The 22,602-nt window shown below is 50.6% G+C and overlaps 1 protein-coding gene across 1 annotated transcript in view; it reads left to right on the top strand.

The window, feature by feature from the left end:
• The window catches only part of Cdh13 (cadherin 13), an 854,075-nt gene that overhangs the window by 392,399 nt on the left and 439,074 nt on the right, over positions 1 to 22,602 (top strand). The window contains exon 4 of the mRNA XM_078032736.1: positions 11,470 to 11,586. Coding sequence (XP_077888862.1) covers positions 11,470 to 11,586 — 117 coding nt within the window. The remainder of the gene's footprint in view (positions 1 to 11,469; positions 11,587 to 22,602) is intronic.

The following is a 22,602-nucleotide window of genomic DNA, read 5'->3' on the forward strand; positions in this document are numbered from 1 at the left end:
GGGTACCAAATAAATCACTTGCTCTCAAACCCTTATCCCAGGGTCTGGCTTCTGGAAAGCCCAGACTAAGAATGTCAAGGTCGACTGTCAAGAATGTGGTTCTACTACCCAGTCATGAAGAGCCCTCAGGTGGGGTGCAGTGGAACAGGTAAAAGCAATGATCAGGGCAGGATGTGGGATCATAGGGAAGGAAAAGAGGGATCCCGGGGGATATTCCCCAGGTGAAATCCGTACGATCTGGCAACCTGCTGGAGATGCAGTAGAGTGGAAACCCAGGTCCCAACCCTAAGAGGCCAGTGTGGGACCTCTCAGCTGAATAAAGAAAGGCCTGTGGCTTTGGCACAAGCCGAGGGGTGGGTGGTGGGGATGGTGCTCTGGATGAAGCCCCGGCCCGTAGAGTCTGAGGTGCCTGCAGCGAGTCAAGTGTCGGTTGTTATGGAGCCCCACGGGGACAGCACGTGGCAGGCCCCCAGAGCACCCCCTGCATTGCACAGAATTGTTTTTCCAAGGCAAGTTTCTAACAAGGCTTTCTTCCGAGGCCCGTTGCACATTTATGAGCTCACACAGACAAGAGTGGTGCGGACCCTGGGTCCGTGTTCTCCCATCTAGAATCCTACTCAGATTCTCACAGCTGCGCAGGCAGGAGTGCATGTGTGTATTAGAAAAACAAGCTCATCTGTAAAAGGCGGCAAGATGCCTCCAGGTGTTCAGAAGTAGCTATTTAACATGAATATTTTATCAATGGCAGAGCAGATAGAGGGAAATTGTATCCATTATATTCCCATCACCATCACACGTGGCTGAATGGACTTCTGACTAAAGAATCCAAACATGTTTAAAACATTTTTCACCTCCAACAAAACCAGCAAAAAAGTCCTGATTTGTGTTGTTATTGCTCCCACAAGCTTCATGGAAGATTTCAGAGGCCGCTGTGTCGCAGACACGTGGCTGGAAAATTTCCATCCAAATCCTGTGCTCTGGTTTCATTTTTTAAGTAGCAGCTCAAACACACACAAGTCGATGTCTTAGGGGAAAAAAAATGGTAGAAGAGGTAGAGTCATTATTTGTTGCCATTGTATTTGTGTTCTCATTTTAAGTTCAACTTTTCAAATACGGAGTCAGATCAAGTACCAAAAGGAGCAGGAAACAAAGGCTCCCGGGGGGGGGGGGGCGGGGGGGGGGGCTGACAGGGACCACCAAGGACCAGACCAGACCCCAGGCTTGATCACAGCCCTTCCATCCATCTGGACTCAGCGGCCCCAGGTGCCCGCGAAGCCTGGCCTCTCCTGCCCTCCAGTGATTCTCCGTGTCTTGCCCTGCCTGTGGCAGCCCTGCTGGCCTTTGGTCACCTTCTGCCCCTTGCCTCCTCTCCTTCTGCTGCAGGCGGGAGCCCTGCCCTGCCCTTTTCTGGGTGAAGTCCTCTCCCTCCCATCTGAACCTCACTGCCGTTTCTGGAGGAAGCAGTGGGTCCTGCTGCATGGCCCAGGGGGTGACCTGCACAGATGCTGGGCAAACACGTCCGGATCACCCCTCCTCCCAAGCCCATCGCCGGCCCCAGTGTTGGAGCCTCGCTCTGTGTCCATCGCATGGGTCTGTGCCACTTGGAAGGCGGAGCTCTTGGCGATGACTTGTTTGACTGCCTTGTCTTCAGTTCAAATGGGAAGCTCCGGGCAGCTCGGGCCTTTCCCAGGGTGCTCTTTCCTCAGCAGAGACCACCAGGCCTGGTCTCAGGAAGGCTGTCAATAAAACCTATTGGGTGCCTAAGTAAAGGCCTAAACATATGCAGAAATGAGAAGAAGTAGAAACTGCCTTCAGTATGGGTATAGTCCCGGGGAGAGAGTAAAAAGCACCTCCCTTTTGAGAACATAGTATTATAGGATCATGATAGGAAGACGCCCAGTGTCCAGGGGAGATCTAGAGGGAAGGAAGGGTATTGAACTTAGAGCAGTGGGTCAGGGAAGCCTTCCCTGCAGGGAGCCATTTGAGGAATACACAAGGAATGTTCAGGATGCAAGAACCAAACGACTGGGAGGGAGAGCCGGGCGTGTTGGGGAATCACATTGTGCCCCGAGGCTGGCAGGGGCTTGGCTGGCATGGGCAGGAGTTGCAGAGTATTGGGAAGAACTGCGTGGTGTTGTGCAAGTCCAGTGCTGAGGCTGGCCCAGGGCAAGGGAGGGGTGAGCACGGGCAGTGGCAAGACCATATCATCCTTTGGGCATTTCACTCAGGGCTGGAGAATGCAGGTAAGACGGGACCCAGAGACTAGTCTCATTAGTTTTTGGAAAAAAAACAATCTGCATTTGAAGCAAAAAGGCACTCATTTAAGAGCCTCATACTTGCTGTATGTAGTCTATTATGAAAGCCTGTGACCTTGTCAATAGGTCATTGCACCTGGACCTCAACCAGGACTCACAAAAGCAGCCCCTTCTCCCTGTTACATAGTTTTATGAAATCTCAAAAGCTAAAAAGCAAAAGAAGAAAAGGAACGTTACAGGAACCTGTCACAGCTGACAGCTGAGGTGCCCGGTCTTGCTTTGCTTCATCTCATGTATGTTAAGCCCAGATCTGGGTCTTGGCCACTGCATTCTATGAAGGAAGTAGACAGCTCCTATTCCTCAAATATCAAAGTGCTTAAACACACTTAACTTTGGTAAAATGGAATTTGAAGAAAAGAGTTTTCCAGAGTTGCAGGGCTTTGTTCCTTTGGGGCTAGTGACTGCAAAGCGCTGCACTTTGCTTTCTCATTTTATCTACATCTGGGTCTTCTCGATCTCTCAGTCTTCATGTCTTCATTAATTAAGCATAATTCAATAACTCTAGCAAACCATAAGCCAATAGCACACCAACCTTGCTGTTGGGAGGGTGCAGACGTTCTGGCTTTGCCTGTCTTGTGACTCCACCCATTCCAGAGCAAGCAGGAGAGATTGAGAGACATCAACAGAGCGGGATGGAGGAAGAAGCTTGGAGTGGTTAGAAAGCTGTTTCCTCGTGGCATGTGGACACGTGTTGGTTTTTTTGTGTGTGGTTTGTTTTAGAGAAGCAAATGTGGTTTAGGTCTTTATGTGTTGGAAGTTAGAAGAAATAACAAAAGCAAGGGTCTTTAAGCCTTCATCTCTTCCTCTTGAGGGGTAATGTGGTTACTTCCTTTCATTTCTCCTTTACCCATAATATTCTAGCAGACACCATTCTGAGTGGATTCTGTGTGCATGCACTGATTGTTTCCTTGTGGAAGAGCCCTAGCAGTTAAATTACTTAGTAAAGAACATGAATACATCAAAAAGGCTATCATAGGTAGTCTCATTAGTTTTTGGAAAAAAAACAATCTGCATTTGAAGCAAAAAGGCACTCATTTAAGAGCCTCATGAACATCATGTATCTTGCTTTTTAAAAATATTTACCAGCTTTACATTTGGCATATTAGATTGCTAAGATGATATAGGGATATTTGAGCAGGAAATTCATGGTAGGAGGAGCAACTTATAACTTAGTGCTGAAGAGGGAGGCGTGAAGGATCTGTGTCTGAGTCAGTGGTTCTGGGAACCCGTGTCCACAGCACAGAGGAGAGAAAGGAAGGACGAGCGTGGGGGTGGGGCGTGCAGGGGCAGCAGCTGACCGACCTGAAGGAGCAACACTCTTCACCTGTGGAAGGGACGGACCTCTCGCAGGCAACTCCAGAAAGCACACCCAAGATCCCCAAGGAGATTTCAGCTGAAGAAAAAGACATTTCTAAAATGGTTCTATAGATTTGGTGGCTTGGCAAGGCATTGACATCCCAGGATGAAAGAATCAAGCTGCTGTTCTAGAGAGTATTCCTACATCAAAGGGGAGGTCAGGGTAGAATGCCAGGCACCTGTTCACTTACTCACCAGGCGTGATTATGGGATAGGTCAGATAACCAAGGCACCATGCCAAGGCCGTTACCTGATCTCCCTAATTCTTACAATGATCTGTGAGATGTGCTGGGTCCTCCTGCCTTCCCAGCACTGGAGACTTCATCGTCTGCCACAGGGACACATGTGCCCTGTTAATGGGGGAGGGATGGACCGTTAGAAGATCTTGCTGGATGCAGGAAGGAGGGCTTCTGGAGCCACCAGCCACATTTCAAACTCCCCTGACGAAATCTGAGCTTCTTTTCAACATTGACAAGAAACTTCTGGCCAAAGCAACTTCTCTTGTACCCTCACGTACACACTGGAAACAAGGGTCATGCCCATGTCATTGGGAGCCTATTCCTACTGGGCGCTCAGCACTCTGACGTTTGGTGATTGCATCTCCCAGGCAGGGTCATTTTGATTTTGGATTGGTCTCGGATGATGACTGTCATTATTCAAGAATCTGGTTTTGACATTGCTGGTGATGGCTTCTAGAAAGCACACCTGAATGGAGATGGGATCCTGGGCTCATACCCATTCCTTCCTGTCACATGCCAGCTGCCCTGGAAAAGTGTGTGGCAGTGTCTACAACAGCAATCTGACCTCATGCCATCCCATGAGCCCACCAGCCCTCCTCGTCCCTGTCCCCCACCTGTAAATGTGTTCCATAACCCCCTCCATGAAATGCTATGTGGGACTCATGGGGGCAATCTCCATGTCATTCCGTTTTACTGTCGGCTTAACTCCGTCCAGTAAATAAATCTACAGTAATGACTCAGCTTGGCTGACATTTGGCCTCCAGAACACTGGGAAAATGGAGAGTTGGAAATGAAATTAGCTGAGCATCTTAGCTCTCCAGGCTCCTAAATTTGATGCAAAAAGTTTGGTATTTGTTGATCCTTTCTTCCTTAAGTAGAAAAACTTCAGCCCCAGGAGGCAATAAAGCAAACTTTAAATCCTGCCCCGGGTATAGCAAAGCTGGCTGAAGCAGCATTTGATTGCATACAAAATGTGAACAGAGTAGCCAGAATCCCCCCTAGCAACTTCCAAGCACGATGAGCTCAGCTGCAAGAATGCAATACATTGCAGATGGGCTTATGCTGTCCATTCATTTGCAGAAATTTGTAGACAATTAAGCTGTCCCCTGAGTACAGGTAGCTGCTCTGGTTAGCCAGGGACTGGCTAGGATGTGCTGTCTCTCCTTCACAACATTAAGCCATAACTCTCCAGTGTCCTGGGTTAACTAGTCTAAGGAGTCCCCTACGGGCCTGCCAGGGTGGTGGCCACCAGCAGCCCTAGGGCAGGTAGAGCCCAGTGTTCATAGCATGGCGGCTCTGGAGTCACTGAGGCTGAGGAGCTAAGTGGCTTTGGAGGAGAATCTTACATCCATGGTGACTGCACAAGAAGACAGGGCCAGACTCGAACTTCACAGATGGAGTCGTGGTTCTGATGGACCCATCTCCTGTTGGAAAATGACCAATGAACAGAGGAGGAGACTGGACTTATATAGGTTATACTGAGAGGTGACTCAGTTAATGCCAGAGTGTGTCTAATGGACAGTGTGCGGTCAGTGGTCAGTGGGCCAGATGGAGGGTGTTGCGTCAGTGGTCAGTATTTGTGCTGTCCCTCTGCGGTATCATTGTACTTTTCTTGAGAAAGGACTTATTTGGGGAAGGGCCAACACTTTGGCTTCTTCCTGGAGCCTGCCAGTCTAGGCTGGGAAGGCTGTTTTTCCCCAGGGCCTGTCTTCCCACTGGGAAAGGATGAGAAGAAATCTTGGGAGAGGATTTCTTTTTCACTCCCTTTTACCAGGGCTCACTATTTGGGGGTTTGTCATTCTCTGTATCTAATTATGGACCTCAGGAACACAGCACCGTGGTTCTCCTTGCAAGGTGCTGACTGGATGCAGGGAGAATGCAGGGTGCCTGGTATGGGACAAGTACCCGACAGCGTTTCCTTGGGCAGACTTGGGAGGATGCCAGGTCAGTGCAGGGTTAGGAAGGTCAAGGAAGCCACTGATGTCACCTTGAGTCTTGAGGCTGGACAATGAGCCTCAGAGTCTCCTACGGACTTGGTTCCTTCAAGTCAAACCCAAAAAGCATCACAACTGTGTATGGAAACACCGGTGGCTCCCACTGCCTTGGGGACAAGTGTGGCCTTTTTACCTAGACACGCGAGGCTCTCCACGGAGGCCTGGTGACCTCTGGAATCTCCCTTCTGCCCCAGTGTTCCAGCTTCTGCAGGGCTTGGCCATATTAAAATCGCTCCTCTCAGCCGACAGCTTCGCCTGAAACTTGGGAATGAAGGAGTGAAGCGGGGGCTTCTCGTGGGACTTGTGTGGTTTTTCTCTGGCTTATTATGTAACACAAAGACAGGGACCAGGAAGCCAGAGGGCCTGGGCGTCCCGGCCATGTCTCGCCTGCCTGCCTGAGTGTTGGGCTGTGAAGGTCCCGGCTGCTCCTGCTCTATGTTCAGGTGTGGAGATTCTCGTCGGGGGGCGGGAGGGGGTTGTTGTCCTCAGCTGGGTACCGTGGGAGCGAGCAGTGACGACCAAGACCTGGACTAGGTCCCAGCCTTCGGTGTCAGTCCAGAGCAGCCGTCTCGCCATTCTCCTTGAGTCCGGGGACACCTTGCCCAGTTAGTTCACTCTGCACCTTGACAGGGGTCACAGGAGGACTCTCTGGAAACAGACTGTGACTCACAGTTCCTCAAGCAGGAGGTGTGCTGGGCAGCGGGGAGGAGGGCAGGAAGGTGCGGGCAGAGGCCAGGCGAGGAGGAGCCTCGTGCTTGCAGGAGGCAATGCTCCCTGGAGCGCGGTCCCACCTGGAGGCCTTCGCGGGCCCCATAGCCTACCAGTCGTGGGTTTTGCTGCTTCCCTTCCTGTTTCACAGTCCCCACGTCAGCAGTGAAAAGAGGCCCAGTCGGTGAAAACAGAGATCATAATGTCTTCTGAATGCCCAGGGCAGATGCAGGCACGCGGCCAGCAGGGGACTCAGGTGGCCAGGGTGGGTGAGCAGGGCAGGGGTGGCGAATGGGCAGGAGGTTTCTTTCAGGGTGGTAGAAATGTTCTAAAATTAGCTGCGATGATTGGGCAACTGTGGGAATTTCCTAATAACCATTAGGATCATTTGCACATTTCAAGCAGGTGGATTCTATGGTATTTAAATGATGCTTCAATAATACTTTTAAAATGTGAGGGGGAGAAGGCTCCAGCAGGGGAGCCCGCCCTTCCCTTTCTGCTCATCCCATGCTCAGCTTCACGGCTGGGGAGGCCCGGGTGTTCCTGGGGTCGGGGTTGGGGAGAGCAAGAAGTGCTCGCTTGGCTCCGGCTTTCCGTCTGACCACTCAGCGGTCACGATTTTTCCTTGTGGTCAGGGCTCCATCATCCTCTGTTCTCAGCCTTCCCATGGCTCACACGCACCTCGAGCACGGTGAGAGCAGAGCTGGCTGCACAGTGGACACAGCTGTCCAGGGTGTCCCGCCCCCTCCCCGGGCCTGCTGCCTCCTGCCCTCCCAGCACTCTGCTCAGGCCAGTGCTGCCCCACTGGAGCTGGGACCTGCCTCTGCTCACCCTCCTCCTGAGGCCCACGGGCTCCTCCTCCTCCGTCCTCCAAGCCTCCTTCTCGGCCCTTCTGGGCCCCATCCTGAGGTCAGCACATCTCCCCTGCACTCTGCCGGGTCCTCTCCACAGGGGCTCCTGAGCTGTGTGTCCCTGTCTTCTCTGAGTGCCACACCCCCGACTCTGGAGCGCAGGCTCCCTGAGCACAGAGGACGGCTTGTTCCGTCACACTCTGCCCCTCCCGGTGCCTCAAGAAGGGCACAGTAGGTATTTTTTGAAGACACTGATGAATGAATTAATCAATAAATATAAATCTGGTCCCTTTTCATGCTCTTTCTCTACTCCTGCCTCCCTCCTCCCCATGACTCTGACCCTCCCCCATCCCCCCGGCCCCTTTTCTGTCCCTCACAATTTCAGGTCTCCCTGTATTTCTCATATCTTCTTGGAAACTGTACAATGGGACACCTCTAGGTAGCGTCCAGTTCCTCCTGAGCTTGGGGAATGGAGAAAACAGGTGAGGCTATAAACCCAAATTCATGAGATCGGAGGATGAAGGCCAGGGAGACGGGGGCTGTTCCGGTGGGGTCCACTTCTGCAGTAGCCTCTGGAAAGCCCTGTCCTGTGCCTGGAGCAAGACGGTCAGCGGCTGCTGCTGGCCTCTAGGTGGTCCAGGCTCCAGCACTCAGAGGGATCACTATCCAGAGAGAGCAGAGGCTCAGGGAGGATGACACGGCTGGTGGCAAAGGTGTCCCCAGCAATCTCTCTTCTGCTCACCTCTGTGTGCATGTGACTCTCCTGTGGCCGAGTGGCCATGTTTATTGGGTTGTGTGTTGTAGGAAGTGTGTGGGAAGGTGTGATGGGTGTTGTGGGCATGGGATGTGGGTCTGCTGCCTATGCAGGTGGTCGTGTGGGTGAGACCCTATAAGAGGATTCTGGTGTATGTACCTGGGTGTGTGTAAGCCCATAGACGTGTGAAAGTTTGTGTTTGATGTGAGAGAATATTTCATGTCCGCATGCATCTAGTGAATCTGGAAATCCGGAAGTGGCTGCGTGTAGGCAGGTGTGCTTAGATCTGGCTTTAGGCCTCCCACAGAGAGTGACTCACTCCTAAGAGGGACGCAGTGGTCACCCCCACTTCCTCCCTCCCGTCTCCTATGTTAAGTCCCATCCATTGCTTTTGTGCAGTTCTTTGGAGAGCACTGGCCATGCCCACGGGCACTTTCCCTTCCATTCCAGCAAGTGAGGGAAAAGGGGGATTTGCTGTGCTCTGGGTTCTAGAATGAAATGAGAAACATATGTGGGTGTGGACTGTGCTCTCTAAAGTGACGCTGGTGAGCATGGTGTGGACTGTGCTCTCTAAAGTGACGCTGGTGAGCATGGTGGCACCTGGGTCTGCCTATGGCCCGTGGCTGTCAGTCAAATCAGGTTTGATGCTCCTAGTCGACTCCCATCACACAGAGGTGCATGGCTTCCAAGCACACAGACAGATGCATCAGCACCGAGCTGATCCCAGCAGACACCTCAGGAGCATGCGTGTCAGCAAACATGCAGTGACAGACACACACACAAATCAGGCAGGCAGAACCACGGACCTGAAATTCAGTGTCCGAGGTTCTGCCCACTATGTGGGAAGAAGGTCAGAGTGGGTGGAGGCAGAGGGTCCTGCACCAGCCACAGTCCCAGGTGCACACCCTGGTGACTCAGCTGCATGCACAGGGAGCCTCTCTGGATCAGTCACCGCCCCACAGCCTGTCAGGGCCAGAGGACCTTCCCATGGCTTGGAGCCCCCTCCTCTTCTTGGCACTGCAGATTCAGGCTGACTCCCTGTGCTTGTCGCTCACTCCTGGGGTACTGTGAGCGGTGGGCCAGTGGACTGGGAGGGGGCCTGGTGGGTGGCAAGGACAGCAGAGGTGGATACGGGGCTCTGGCCCATGAGGACAAAAGATCCCTCACCCGCAGGGGGAACGTAAGCAAGCCCTTTGAGAACAAGCCCGGAGTGTACAGGTCATCTCCCTGTTCCCATGGGCAGCGAGTGGGGCCTGGTGGCTCCCTGCATTCGCACAGGACTCAGATCTCTCCAAGTGCCCTCCCAGACACTCCCAGACACTCCCTCATCCAAGGCTCGTGATTTCTCAGCTGTAAACGAGCCTTGCGTGTTGCACGTGTTTCCCACTCTCTCTCCACCGTGGATATCCCAGTAGGATCTGACACTGGCTGCACAGCAGTTTAGGGTGCATACAGCCCACTCGTTTCCCATCGTCTTCTCTGTTTCTCTGTTTCTACCTTCTGTGCTTTTTCTTTTATGCTTGTTTATTTTTTTAGTTGTAGTTGTCAATCCCTTTATCTTTTTATTTATTTTTATGTGGTGCTGAGGATGGAACCCAGGGCCTTGCACCTCTAGGTGAGCGCTCTACCGCTGAGCCCCAGCCCAGCCCTGTGCTGGTTTTACCCTCCCTGCTCTTTTCCTGCCTTCTGTGTACAGATGCCCATCTGTCTGCCTCTGCTTGCCCATCGCACATCTATTGCTTTCTTAGAGACCAGTCTTGACCTTGGGGGTCACTGAGGTTTTCTTTTTCTATACCACGTACCATTAACGTAGGACAGTGTGTCCAGTACTGTGTTCTCTATGTTCCTACATATTTTATCCTCTACCTTCTCTCTCCAGTTGGGTGCATTGGAGGGTCATATGATCTCTCTGAAGTCTCTTCACTGATTAAGGAGGTTTATGATTGGCTCGGGGGTCTTTTGCGAGAGACCTCGTCTCTGCATTGAACACTTAGATCGTTTTTCACTTTTGCCCCTTATAAATTATGTGTCACTCAGCATCTTTCTGCACACAGTTCTGTTCTTTGGAGTTGATCATTTGGATGTATTCTCAAGTGAAATTACAAAGTAAAGGATGTGCGCGTTTGCAAGGCTCTCAAAAAATAATGTTGCTCAATTGCTTCCACGAGAAAGTGTCTAGTTTATGCTCCAGCAGAATCAAAAGAGGGACTATTTATAGAAGCGTCCAGAGACCTAGCTGATCTTGGATTTTTTAAAAGTAAATTTTCTTTTAAAACTATAGTGTGCACACACACCCACACATACACACACTCACACACAGAGACTCCTATGGGGCCAGGGGATAATGATGGCATGGAGTTATTTTTTACCATGTGACTTTGATAGAAACTTGCCTAAAGTTTGACGTGCTTACTTGTAGTGATATGGAAGAAAACTATATTTAGTACGCTGTGTTTACATTTTGAACATGATACTCTATTCAGCTCTCTTTCAGTCTTCTGCTGGGGTCGGGGAGAAAGCCTGTGCTAGGTGCTGATGTCCCTGTAGTACCATCCAGACCCTTCTTTGCTCCTTCTAACAAGAAAGCTCTCTTTCCATATGCAGAGGTTTCTGGCTCAACTTTTTTCATATCTGTCGGTCTCCAGTGTACTTATTTTTATGTTTTCTTCTTTTTATATAATGTGATACTGGTGCTTGATCTAAAATAATTATATAAGATTCCCTTTTTTAAACACATGTGTTTAATTAAAAAGGTGGGCTACCGACAGCGCTAGGCTGGGAGATGCCACTTGGGGAGCACATTCTAGCCTCTGCTCTCCAATAGCGCCGACCTTTGAAGAAGCCTGGGCTGCGCAGCTGCCTGGCACCTGCCGTGGCTTGGAACCCTATGACTGCCCCTTGGTCCCTGTCCACTTGGGAGTCTAAGGACCCTTCAGGTGGTCATGGGAAGAGTCAATCAGTGCAGTTCCACCCAGGTGAACGGTCCCCTTCTTCAGTGGATTGAGAATGGAGACACAACCACTGAGGATCAGGAGTGTGCTATGAAGGGAGGGATCTCGGGCAGGTATCGTAGCTCAGTGACAGCTACCGTGAACCACGAGCCTCGTTCTATCTGTGCCCTTGGCATGCCAAGGAGTTGAATCGGCAGGGTTCAGCCATGTACTGGTACAACAGAGGAGCCTGCTCTCAAGGCCAAGGGCTGTGCCTTTTCTGTGGGAGATTTTAATCCGTTGGTTTCCTTTTCTTTTTCAGGATATATTTAAATTTGCAAGAACTTCTCCTGTCCCAAGACAGAGGAGGTCCATTGTGGTGTCGCCCATTCTAATTCCAGAGAACCAGAGACAGCCCTTCCCCAGGGATGTTGGCAAGGTAAGTCAGAGGAGTGACAGGTGGGAAAGCACGCTTTCAACTAAGAGACCCGCGCGCAGGCCAGGCTGGCCGGTGACCAGCTGAAACTGGCCTGGACTTCTGTACACAAGAGGCCAGAAGGATTTAGGTGAGAAAAAAAGTTCAAAAGATCATCCAAAAGGCAGAGTGGGCACGTGTGCAGACAGCACAACAGCTCCGAGTCTGGCGACCTGGAGATCTGCGTGGTGGGAGACATGCTGCATGACATGGTTGGGTGCCCTCGGTTACCAAATGGATTCTGTTCCTGAGACACAATGGCCAGGTGACCAGCCAGACAGGGCCCCCAGGACAGCAGTGTTGACATGTGTCTTCACTGAGATCCTCCTTTTCCAAATGTCTAGGTCTAGCAATTCCACTGGGTCAGCTCTCTGACCAGATCAAGAGAATCCAGTCACCCTCCCCAGATCCAGAAACACCTTTGCACAAATCAGAACAACTGTGCTGGAAAGATGTAGTCCCTGTGAACCTGGCCACAGTCCCCCTGTTGACTTGTCTCAGAAACAGAATTTCAACAGGTTGAGTTTAGCGATGGGGTTGGTTGTTATTGAAGATTCTTAAATCAGGTGGCATCCCACCTAGGAAGTAGCCAGGCGTCCTGCGGAGCCGGCAGAAAGGGTTGGCAGTGAATACAGAAAAGGCTAAATGAGTGGGCATTTAATGACACTAAATGAGTGGGCATGTCAAAGTCACATGCCTTGCAGGGTTGCTGTGACCTGCTGGCTTGGCGACTGTGCCCCTGAAGCCTGGTGGCCATTTATGTGTTTGAAAACAGTGGCATCTTAAGGTTGATGGCGATCGTGTGGCATGAACATGACTCACTGTCTTTGGTCTGGTCTGTTGGACCAGGTGCAGGAGCTTAGTCCAAAATATTGTCTTCCTGTAAATTTAATTGACCATTTGCCAATACGTTTTCCCCCCATTGGGCAGTCAGCCTGGAGAAGCACATTTTAACCTGTGAGTTATTTTCGGGTGAACCTGAAATTTGAACACTGGCAGTTACTTGAATGAATGATCTTAACGGCTGGTGTAATTAGTCTACTAATTCTTTTATTAAATAAAATGGACGGCCTGTTACACACCAGAGCCTGTGCTGGGCCTGGGCGACTGTGGCTGTGAGCAAGTGGACAGCAGCGCTCAGGTTCTACTGAGGTGACCGACACTCGTTCTCATGAATAAGCAAATAAGCAAGAGAATTAGAGAATTAAGAGGGCTGTGAAGACAGAGCACGGTGACATGAGAGCAGGAGCCGGTGGCAGGACCTGGGCTGGAGGTGGGGGTGTCTGCACAGCTGGTGGGGCTGCTAGGGATGGTGAGAGAGAGAGCTGGGAGGGTGAGACAGGGACGGCGTGCAAGGCCTGGGTACACACGTCTTGGCAAAGGGAACTGCAGGGGAGGCCTGCGGTGGGCAGGGAGGAGAGCCTGAGGGGGCAGCGCCTGGGGACCCAGCGTCCTAAGCAAGGCAGATGGTGGAGGGGGCGAGAGGCCAGCTTCCCGGGGAGGCCCTGGAACGTAGGGGTTTCCACAAGGGAGCAGCGGAGGCTCCCCAGGGAATGAGTGGGACCAGTAGAAGGGAGGGGAGGGATTGTGGTGGGCCATGTGGGAGATGAGGGTGACTTGGAAATCTGTTGCTATTAGAAATCAGAAATTTATGATCCAACATCCTGGCAATCGCTATGAACTTCAACTGCCCCTGAGCCGAAGGTGGCGTTTTAATTCTGTGTCCCTAGTATAGTTTCCTTCAGTCTCACAGTCAGCCCGCAGTTTCTTGCTGGGTGGCTTTCCCAAGAGTCCTTCCCAGAGTTGCTGAATGGCCCCGTAAGTAAGGTGCAGCCACCATGGGCCCCTGCACCCTTTCTGATGTTGCAGCCTCCAAGGGCCATGATGCCTTCACACTGAGGATCGCCTTGTGACCCTTATGTGCACCCACTACCTGGACTCCACAAAGCCACTGCCTCTGCAAGTGTGATAGGTGACTAATGTCACAGTGTGTACGACCCCCAAACCTCCAGGGATTTCTTACAGAACAATTGCTCTGCCTTGCAAAAATCTGGTTTTCTTTTTTGTCTACACCCCTGAAGCAACACGTTTTCCTCTCTGTGCAAATGATTTTCATTCATTCGCCTTATTCTTTGAGTCTTCCCTCTTCTCCTCAACAGCTCCGCCTGTACCTGATAAGCTGAGCTCATTAGAGCCATGCAGGAACACATAGGTGGTGTCCCCAGTGAGTGCTGGGGAGTGGGGACAGGGCACAGGGAGGAAGTGCTCTGGCCCACAAACACCTCCACCTTCACAAATAGGACATTAGACGCAGGTTTAGAATGAATGCTTCTTGGAGAAGAGATTCTGTGGCTGACAAAAATGTAAACCCACTTCGGTTCCTTGGCTTCCCCCAGAAGCAGACCTTCAGCAAGAACTCGAACACAGAGAGTTCATTTAGAAGGGGGAGGGGAGACCTGTAAGGAAGTGAGACAGGAGGGGTAGGAGCCGGGCAAGAAGCTCAGGTTCCAGCCCTCGACCATGTGGAGACTCCAGTCTCAAGGGGAAGCTCCAGCAAGTGTTGTGAAGCCACTCTCGACTTACCCTGCCCACAGGGCAGGTGCAGGGATTTGTACACTGCTCAGTATTCACCCCCCAGCAGCCTTGGGCCTGGGTGTGAATTCTCCAGCACACCCAGCCTGCCCTGTGCTCTGTGCACAAGCACATCAGCTTCTGAGGCTTGGAGGCAGGCTCTGGGCAGAGGGGCCAGGGAAGTCTGTGAGGAGTTGGGTGGGGCCAGGGAACAGGTTCTGGCCCTGGTGAATCCAGCTCCATCACTTAACCTGATATAAACCTTCCTGCTGCAGCCTGGGATTTCTGTGTCTTTGTCTTATTCTCTGCTCTCCTGTTGTCTCTTGAACTGACTTTCTTGTGTCCTTGGGCCTTTGAAGCCCAGTGTCTTCCCCTCTGTCCATGTCACATCTCTGAAATCAATCCAGTTCTGGCAAACACACACACACACACACATTCAACCTCTGCTCCCTATAAGGCACTGTGTGGGGAACTGGAGGCGTATTGACGGCCTGGGCTGCAGAGCAGGGGCCGTGTCCGCCTGTTTGCCCAGCAGCGTGCTCAGCACTTCCCATTTCCTTCATTCAGTTCCTGTGGCCACCCCACAAGGGACATCTCCCAATGCCAAGGAGGCAACGAGCCTTGGAGGGACAGGCAGCCCATCTGAAGCCACACGGCTGGTTAACAGCAGAGCCGAGCTTTGTGTTGGCTCTTTGAGATTTCAAAGTCTCTGCTCTTCACCAATACGTGCAGGGGCTGCTTAAGCCAGGCTGAGAGACCTCTTCCATGTGATGTAACGTGCTCGCTCGCTGACCACCTCTCCCTTTAAAGCAACATTAAAATAAGTGTAACTCTTTGGCATGCACCAAAAGATAAGATGCAGAATGCGTGGTATTCAAAAGAGAGGTACACTAAATGGTATGGTAAAATGGCATGGTATGGTCTAGTTGGCGAACACGGGATTCTTGCTGCAAAATTCTTTCAGCTTTCCTATATGAATTTCATAATTATTAGAGAAAATGAAGTTTAACTAGATATCAGACTGTACTAAATGACACAGGAGTTAGCATGATGATATAAAGACACTTATCTTACATTTCAAGAGGGTGAATGGAGACTAGGTATCTGTTCTTGATTTTGTTTTTATTGTTTTGATCATTCACAATCTGAATTTCTTTGTTTATGTTTTTAAGTTTTTACTGGTGGTGCAGCATAACTATACATACCAGTAGGGTTCATTGTTGCATATTCATGAATTCCTGTAGAAAGAGTTCCCAGTACCCACGGTTACAGACCCCAAGAGCAAGGTGCCTAGGGAGGGTGCCCATGGAGAACTCAAGACCCACAGAGAAGCTGGAAGGCTGTGCCGTGGCTCCAGGGATTGACAGACTCCCCATGATTCATTTATCTGCCAAATCATTAAATAGGTGGGGAGCAGCGGATTCCTGGAATCTGGGGGTGCTCCCCATTCCCGAGGGAGTCCTCTTCCAACCTCAGTTGGCTGCGTCATGCTGCTTGCCCTGCCCGTTGGTCAGGAGCGCGGGATGAACCAAGCTTTGGGGACATGGCCCAGCACCCCCGGCTGTGGGAGAATGGGTTGCCTCTTTGTTTCTGGCTCTTTCCCGTCGTACTTCTGCCTTAGGAAAATCTCTCGTGTTTCTGAAGAAAGGGGAGACACCCTGGAGGGCACAAATGCACTTCCTCAACCTCCTGATTTCCCTGGTTTTTAAATTCAGGACAGAAGGGAGGAGCTGGGATCATGTGCCCTGAGAGACACATGCTGCCTCCAGCAAGCACCTCCCCCACCCTTCAAAGTGTGACTATTTCAAAATTTGGGCCATAAATAATTTCTCAGTTTTTCCAACTTCTGCTGATAAATATTTGATTGCGTCTTTAGAGATTTTTTTATTTTGGGGGCCTGACTGATGGGGAACAGGGGACTGTAAGTCTTGCGTGACAGCACAGAGGTCTTTGGGAGATGTATTTTATTCTGTTTTATATTAAGTTTGAAAGACAAGTCATTTATGAAATGCTTATTAGATATTCTACTTTCATCACAAACCCTTTTCATCAAAACCAATGAGCGCACATTTTACTGAAAATCCTTTTTTTATACACCTATAAATTGGCAGAATGGGCATTTGGAAGGGCATCTCTAACCCCGGATGGAAGGAATATGTAATTGACCATGTGCTCTCTGAAAAGGGAATCAACATAGATCATTAGACCAAATCGTGGAAATCACTCAAGCACGGCTCTGCTTTGATTGTGCCATGAGTGTGAGCCCTACAGGAGGATGATTACCGCAGTTCTGGGAGATTCTGCAGAGGTCTGGAAGTCCAGTTTATTAGAGGCCTCCCCACAGCCAAGGATTCCTGCGTCCTGCTATGCCTACTGCTACAAAGAGGGGCCATCGAGTCGAATTTGCTTCGCTCCATTTCATAGGCATTTGCATCTTTGGAACCCATGGTGCCAACTGCAGCCTCAGAAGCTGGACTGGAAGCTTAGGCTGGGTCCCCAGCGCCCCCCTCCTTACTCTGTGCAGAAGTTCAGCATGGCTGGCTCTTTGGGTGGCCTGGTGTTTTTTATGCAGTCAGCTTTAACCCTCTGCCCCTTTTAAATCCATTGCTTCACACCCTTTGTCAAAAGCTCCATGCACACTTGTCAGAAGTCTCCCTCTATTCAGTTTTTCCCTTTTAAGGAAACTAGCAATAATTATACACCCCATATAGCTAGTACACAGGAGAGAAATTAGAATACAGGGGATCCAAGATGCCCAGGGGCTCAATGCTCAAAAATTCTTCTTGGAATGAACCTCAGCGTTGATCTCTGCATTCAGTCTACGAGTGTGCCAGTTTTCCATATGCCTTTCTGCTTGCATGTTCTTGAACTCTTTCCTCTTCCTAGACACATTCTGAGCAGCCCTTGCCTGTGCTCTAGGAGCACTTACACCACTGCAGGAAGTTCTGCACGACGCCGTCCAAGACCACTCCCCATGTGTGGCTAGTGACCACTCGAAGAGTGGGTGGTGCAGTTGAGGAAGAAGATTTTTAAAACTTAGTTCCAACTTGAAAACTAAGACTTGATGTAATTATTGGGAAAACTATATCAATGCAGATCAAATATAATGCACGAATTGGGATGCCCCATGAAGGTAAGATGCACGACAGATTCAAAAACTGTACACACGCAAAGACTGGAAGACATCTCATTCGTAATGTTGGTATTGATTTCCTATTAAATTAAATATTTTGGATATATTGGTATAATTAAACTCAGTGCCATTGTCTCTTTTTATCTGTTTTGAAATGTAGCTTCTAGGGGAAAAATTGATTTAAAAGGCCCATTGTCTTTCGACTGGACAGTGTTGGCCTACAGCCTAAAGTCGTCCCCTCTGTGGAATTTTTGTTCGATCCTTCTATACACGGCCTCTCATCTCTGATGGCACTTACGTGTGTTGAGCCGCTCTGTAATTTCTTTTGCCCTTTCCTTCCCTTCCTCTTGACTGCAGTTCATTCCGCATGGTGGCCTGGTAGAGTGCCTAACACAGAGAGGGGTCCCTGCTTCCGTCCCCTTGAATTCTAGCCATGTCTATGGCTGGCTGCATCAGCATTCACTGGCTACTGATTAATTAAAGTGATCATAGCCTGGTTTGTTGTTAGAATGGAATTAACAGACCATTATATGATCAGCCTGGATATTTCCAACAAATTTTAATTTTCTACAATGGCATTGAGGCCACCAGTTAAATCGCTTGGCTGTCAAGCATTATGTCAGGTCATAGAAGCATTCTCAACAGATGGAGGTGAATTTGATGTTGATGGGTTTTGCACATGCGTGAGCATGTGCATGTGGATAGAGAAGGAGAGAGAGAGAGAGAGAGAGAGAGAGAGAGGTGTGCGTACCTGGGTTTCTGGACTTACTGGTACATATGATGATATTTTAAACATGAAAACACTTAAAGCTTTCACAACTGAACAGAGCCAATCCTGTTTTGGCTATCTCATAAAAGCTGTATCCACCATGAGTGAGTGTTGCCCTCCTTCTGCAAAGTTTAATTAATGATAAAACAAATTGAGTTGTTTTGGTTTTTTGCCAAATGCATGTATAGGCAAAAACGTCCTCCATGATACACATCCAGCCAGGAAGGGCCTCTGAGTGGAGGGAGGAGGCAGCATTTTAACCCCGAGTTTCTCACCTTTTCAGTTTTCAATTGGAACGCTTCCTAAGGCTTTGATGTTATGCACATTTGGCCTCAGACTAAATTTATATTTAATTATTTGTGAACATTAAAGGAGCTGGTGTTTCGGCTTGAATCAGCATCCTGGACTTGGTGGGGGGGCACTGGGAAGCGTTCACATTCAGCCAAGTGTTCAACACCTGATGAGTGTCAGATCTGAGCGGAGCAGGCCGGCCCTCAGCTGTTCATCCTCACGCCAGCCCTGTGGCGTGGGTGATGCTGCACCACTCTCAGGTGAGAGGCTGAGACTGAGAGGTTAACTAGCTCGCCCAGGGTGACCCAGGAAAGGAGCTGGGGCTGAGACCCACACCCAAGACTCTCCAGGGCTGAGTCAGTGGTTGATCCACCACAGTGAAAGGGACTCAGTGTCCTTGGGCCCCTGCCGTGTGCATCGCACAGTCACAAGGATTGCCGTCCGACTCTCACACACCTCAGCAGTCAGCATTTTGTCTCAGCGAGGAAATTGAGGCTGAGAGGTGTGGCATAGCCTGGGTCAGCTTGTGGGGCAAACGGGGCTCCTGTACAAGGTGAGTCCCTGCCGTGTCGCCTCCTGCACAGTGGAGAGCTCTGGATGGATGTCACGCCACGTGGCAATTGTTCGAGGTTCTTTTGGGGAAGGGGAGACCAGCCAGGATGGAAGCCCAGCTCGCCATTCCCCAGCGCCCGGAGAGTCGGCCAGGCGAGGGCCCCTCCCAGCGCCCCCTTGCCCTTGGCCAGCCTCCCTACACCTTGTCAGTGATCGGATGAGCTGCGGGGTGTCTGGCAGCCTGGACACAGATGGTCACACTCCCAGGAGTTGTCTGATATTCCACAGCTCAAAGCCAGGTGCCTCAGGCAGCGACATCCTTGTGACTGTCTCCTGAGACAGGTGACCCTGACCTGGAGTGTTTTCTACTTTCTTTGGTATAAACACTCCCAGAGTGAACAATTTTAAGCTACCAGCTTGCAGGATTCCTGAATATTTAACAACAGGTTTTCCAGAAGGAGCAGGAGTTGGTCCAGCGCACTGAGCGCTGACCTCAGGGCCCATAGAGTGTGACCTCGGTGGGGGAGGGTGCTCTGGGCCCAGGGGAGCCATGCTCAATGGCCTGCACCCTCCAGCTTGGAGAACCACCTGACCCTCCCACTGGTCCCCCCAGGACCCAGTTGGTCTCTTTTGCAGGTGAGCCCGAGGGTCACTTTTGGACAACGCAGCTGCTTTCAGAGCCTTGAGCTTCTTGTCCAAAGCCACAGAGCATGCAGAGTAGACGTGGCCCCGAGCCTTCAGGATCACATTTCCCCCTTGCACAGAAGCCCCCACTCTGTCTCCTGAGGCTGCCAAATGCTGTGGAAATTGCCCCCAATTCTACCTGGAAAACGAGGACGGGAGGGACGGAATCCCCCGCAGGAGGAGCCTGAGGAGCACCTCGCCAGCATTCCCTGGATGTGTGTGTCTGCATGAAGGGTCACGGCCAGAGGTCATGTGGACAAACGGACAGCAGCCGCCTGTGCCTCTGGCTGCAGACAGCATGCTTCTGTTGGGGTCTCTGCTGAGCACCATGCTCAGAAGGAGCCAGGAGAAGATGAAGCCAAAGCAGGCAGGTCCAACTCGCTTATTTTTCTTGTCATGAAGGCACGGCTGACTCAGTCAACAGGCTGTGGGCAGCAAGCCCCAGGTCACAGTGGGAATGGACGGGCCCTTCCATGGTCACATTTCTAGTCCCAGATAAAGAGGAGGAGACAGAAGCTGGGCCGTGGAGAGGCTTAGGGATGGGGCATGGGTCCGGGAAGAACCCCTGCATTTCCTTCCCAGGCTTGGAAGTAGCCTGGCCCCTGGGGTACAGCTGTGACATGAGGCTGGCCACTGGGTTGAATACTTCCCAGGCCCCATCCCCTCTGTGAGTGGGGATGGAGCAGACACAAAAGCCTCCTGTTACCAGGTGAGCTGCTCCCACCGGTGGGTGTTGCACTGCAGATACTGGTGTTTCCTGTTGCACTGGGGGAGTTAAATGGAGATGGAAACAGAGCCTCCACTTAGGCCTCTTGAGTAGGAGAACGCTCCTCTGCACCTGAAAAACTGGGCTTCACTCTCCCCATTCAGTCGGAGATTTATTGAGCTACTACTATGAGCCAGGCACCATGCTATCTGATGCTCTTGGATTCCCCCTCAAAGAACAGCCATTCAGGGGGGGGGGGGGGACAGACCTGTGCACATGCTAATGAGCCCTTGACAGGGAGCTCCAGGGGTCTGGAGAAGTCACGTGGGCAAAGGAACAACCCCCAAGGGAATTCCCGCATGGTGAGCAGCAGTGGACAAGGGAAGGTGCCGTGGAAGGAAGTTCTCCAGGCCGCGGGAGAGTGTGATCCAGTGTCGGACAGCGAGAGGACCGCGTGTGTGAGGAGTGGAGAATGAAGGAATACGGCTCAATAAATCAGAAATGAGTCTAGGGAAGTCATCAGGGGCTGGAAGACAAAGAACTCTCAAAACTACTTGACCCAGTTTGGACCTTTTTCTACAAACGATGGAAGCTGGTCAACTGGGGAGGGATGTGATCGGATCTGCATGCCGGGAAGCTCGTCTGGTTGCCATGGGTAACACCTGAGGCTGAGGGAGCCCGGAGCAGGGCACATAAAGATGGAGGCTGCAGCCACAGGCAACAAAGGGCGGCTGGGCAGGGAGAGGTGGGGCCGGAGCAGAAGGTGCCAGGAGGCGTGGGTGGGTGCGTGGATGGTGGGGTGAGACAAATAGAAGGGTCCCTCTTAGCTGGGGACATTAGATCTGTATGTTTCTGGAGAGTCACCTTGGGAGTGTCCCTCGGGACCAGGGTTTGGCTGTGGGGAGGCAGACATGGCACCTAGGTGTCGATCCCCACCTCCCAAAGCTGTCTTTGAGGAGGCTGCTGTGCGGCCCTGTTCTGAAGTGCCTGAGACCCTCCCAGAGCAGCAGACCCAGCTGCAGGCTGCGGGTTCTGTGCAGGAGGAGTTCAGCTGGCTGGAGGCTGTTCTCCTGGGAATGGACTCAGCGAGGCGGCAGCAGGCACGTGAGACCTGGGCTGCCCAGCCCGTCCCCTCCTCTTCCCGGGCTGATGCGCGTCTAAGGATTTTACTTTAGTCTTTCCTGACTGTGGATCTTTTTTTTTCCCTTTAATTCCAGCTCAGAAATGCACAACAGCTGTGTTCGCTGTTGGCCTTCTAGCCCTCAAATTCATTCTAAATACATTTCTTCTTCATAATCTCTTCTTTGAATGCTGATGTTTGGCTAGGCATTAGTGTACACAATTCAGATGCTCTGTGTTGCTCAAATTTTAGTTCATTTATTTGACAACTTGAAATTCCTCATGAGTGCTGCTTTTATTTTGTTATTTACATCTGGATTCATTCCTAACATGCCACAGGGAAAAAAAAAAACTGCCTTGGTTTTTTTAAATAACATTTTGTTTCTCCTTATAAGAGAAATACATGTTCATGGTAGAAACTTAATTTTTTTAAGAAAACACATGCATTTTAAAATAATAACATAAACATCTTCTCGGGTCCTTCCATTTGTGATAACCAGTTATGACCTCACAGGACTTTGCATCTCGGCTTTTTAAAGTACACGTGAAGCTATGAAGGCAGGTTTCCTGACCTCACGCCCAGCTGTCTGCATTCCATGGTCTGATCTGGGGCCTGTGGGCACAAGGACTTCTGTGGCCCACTTTGGGCACTGTCTTAAACATAACTGTGTGAACACATGACCATATGGTATTCGATGTTGCTTTTTTTTTTTTTTCAGAAGGTCTCAGAACCATCTTTCCTGTCCTTCAGCCAGGTTTCCAGTGCATTCTGAAAGAACATGCAGCATGGCCACCATGTTATGGCCACTATTAGTCTGGCCCTTCCTCAATCCCAGGGCTTCCTGATTGGAGTGTACAGACCCCAAAAGGACACATTTATGGGTCTGCTGTCTTTGTACCCTAAGCTATCGTATTCTTACTTTGAAAATATTGTTAATGGAAGCATCCCTCTCAATTTACCAGAACATCAAAGGATTCCATGACTCCAAAATTGTCTAAAACGTCTTAAACCATCCCTTATGAATGGTATTTAGTTGTCCCCATGTGACATCTCCCAGTTGGAAATCTAGTCACCACTTGTAAACCTCAGCATCTCTACGCATGCACGTAGGTGTGTCTATCTTATGCATATATGTTTGATGTCAGTCTTTACCT

This window comes from Ictidomys tridecemlineatus, chromosome 15 (assembly GCF_052094955.1).
Source record: "Ictidomys tridecemlineatus isolate mIctTri1 chromosome 15, mIctTri1.hap1, whole genome shotgun sequence".
NCBI classification, from domain to species: Eukaryota; Metazoa; Chordata; class Mammalia; order Rodentia; family Sciuridae; genus Ictidomys; species Ictidomys tridecemlineatus.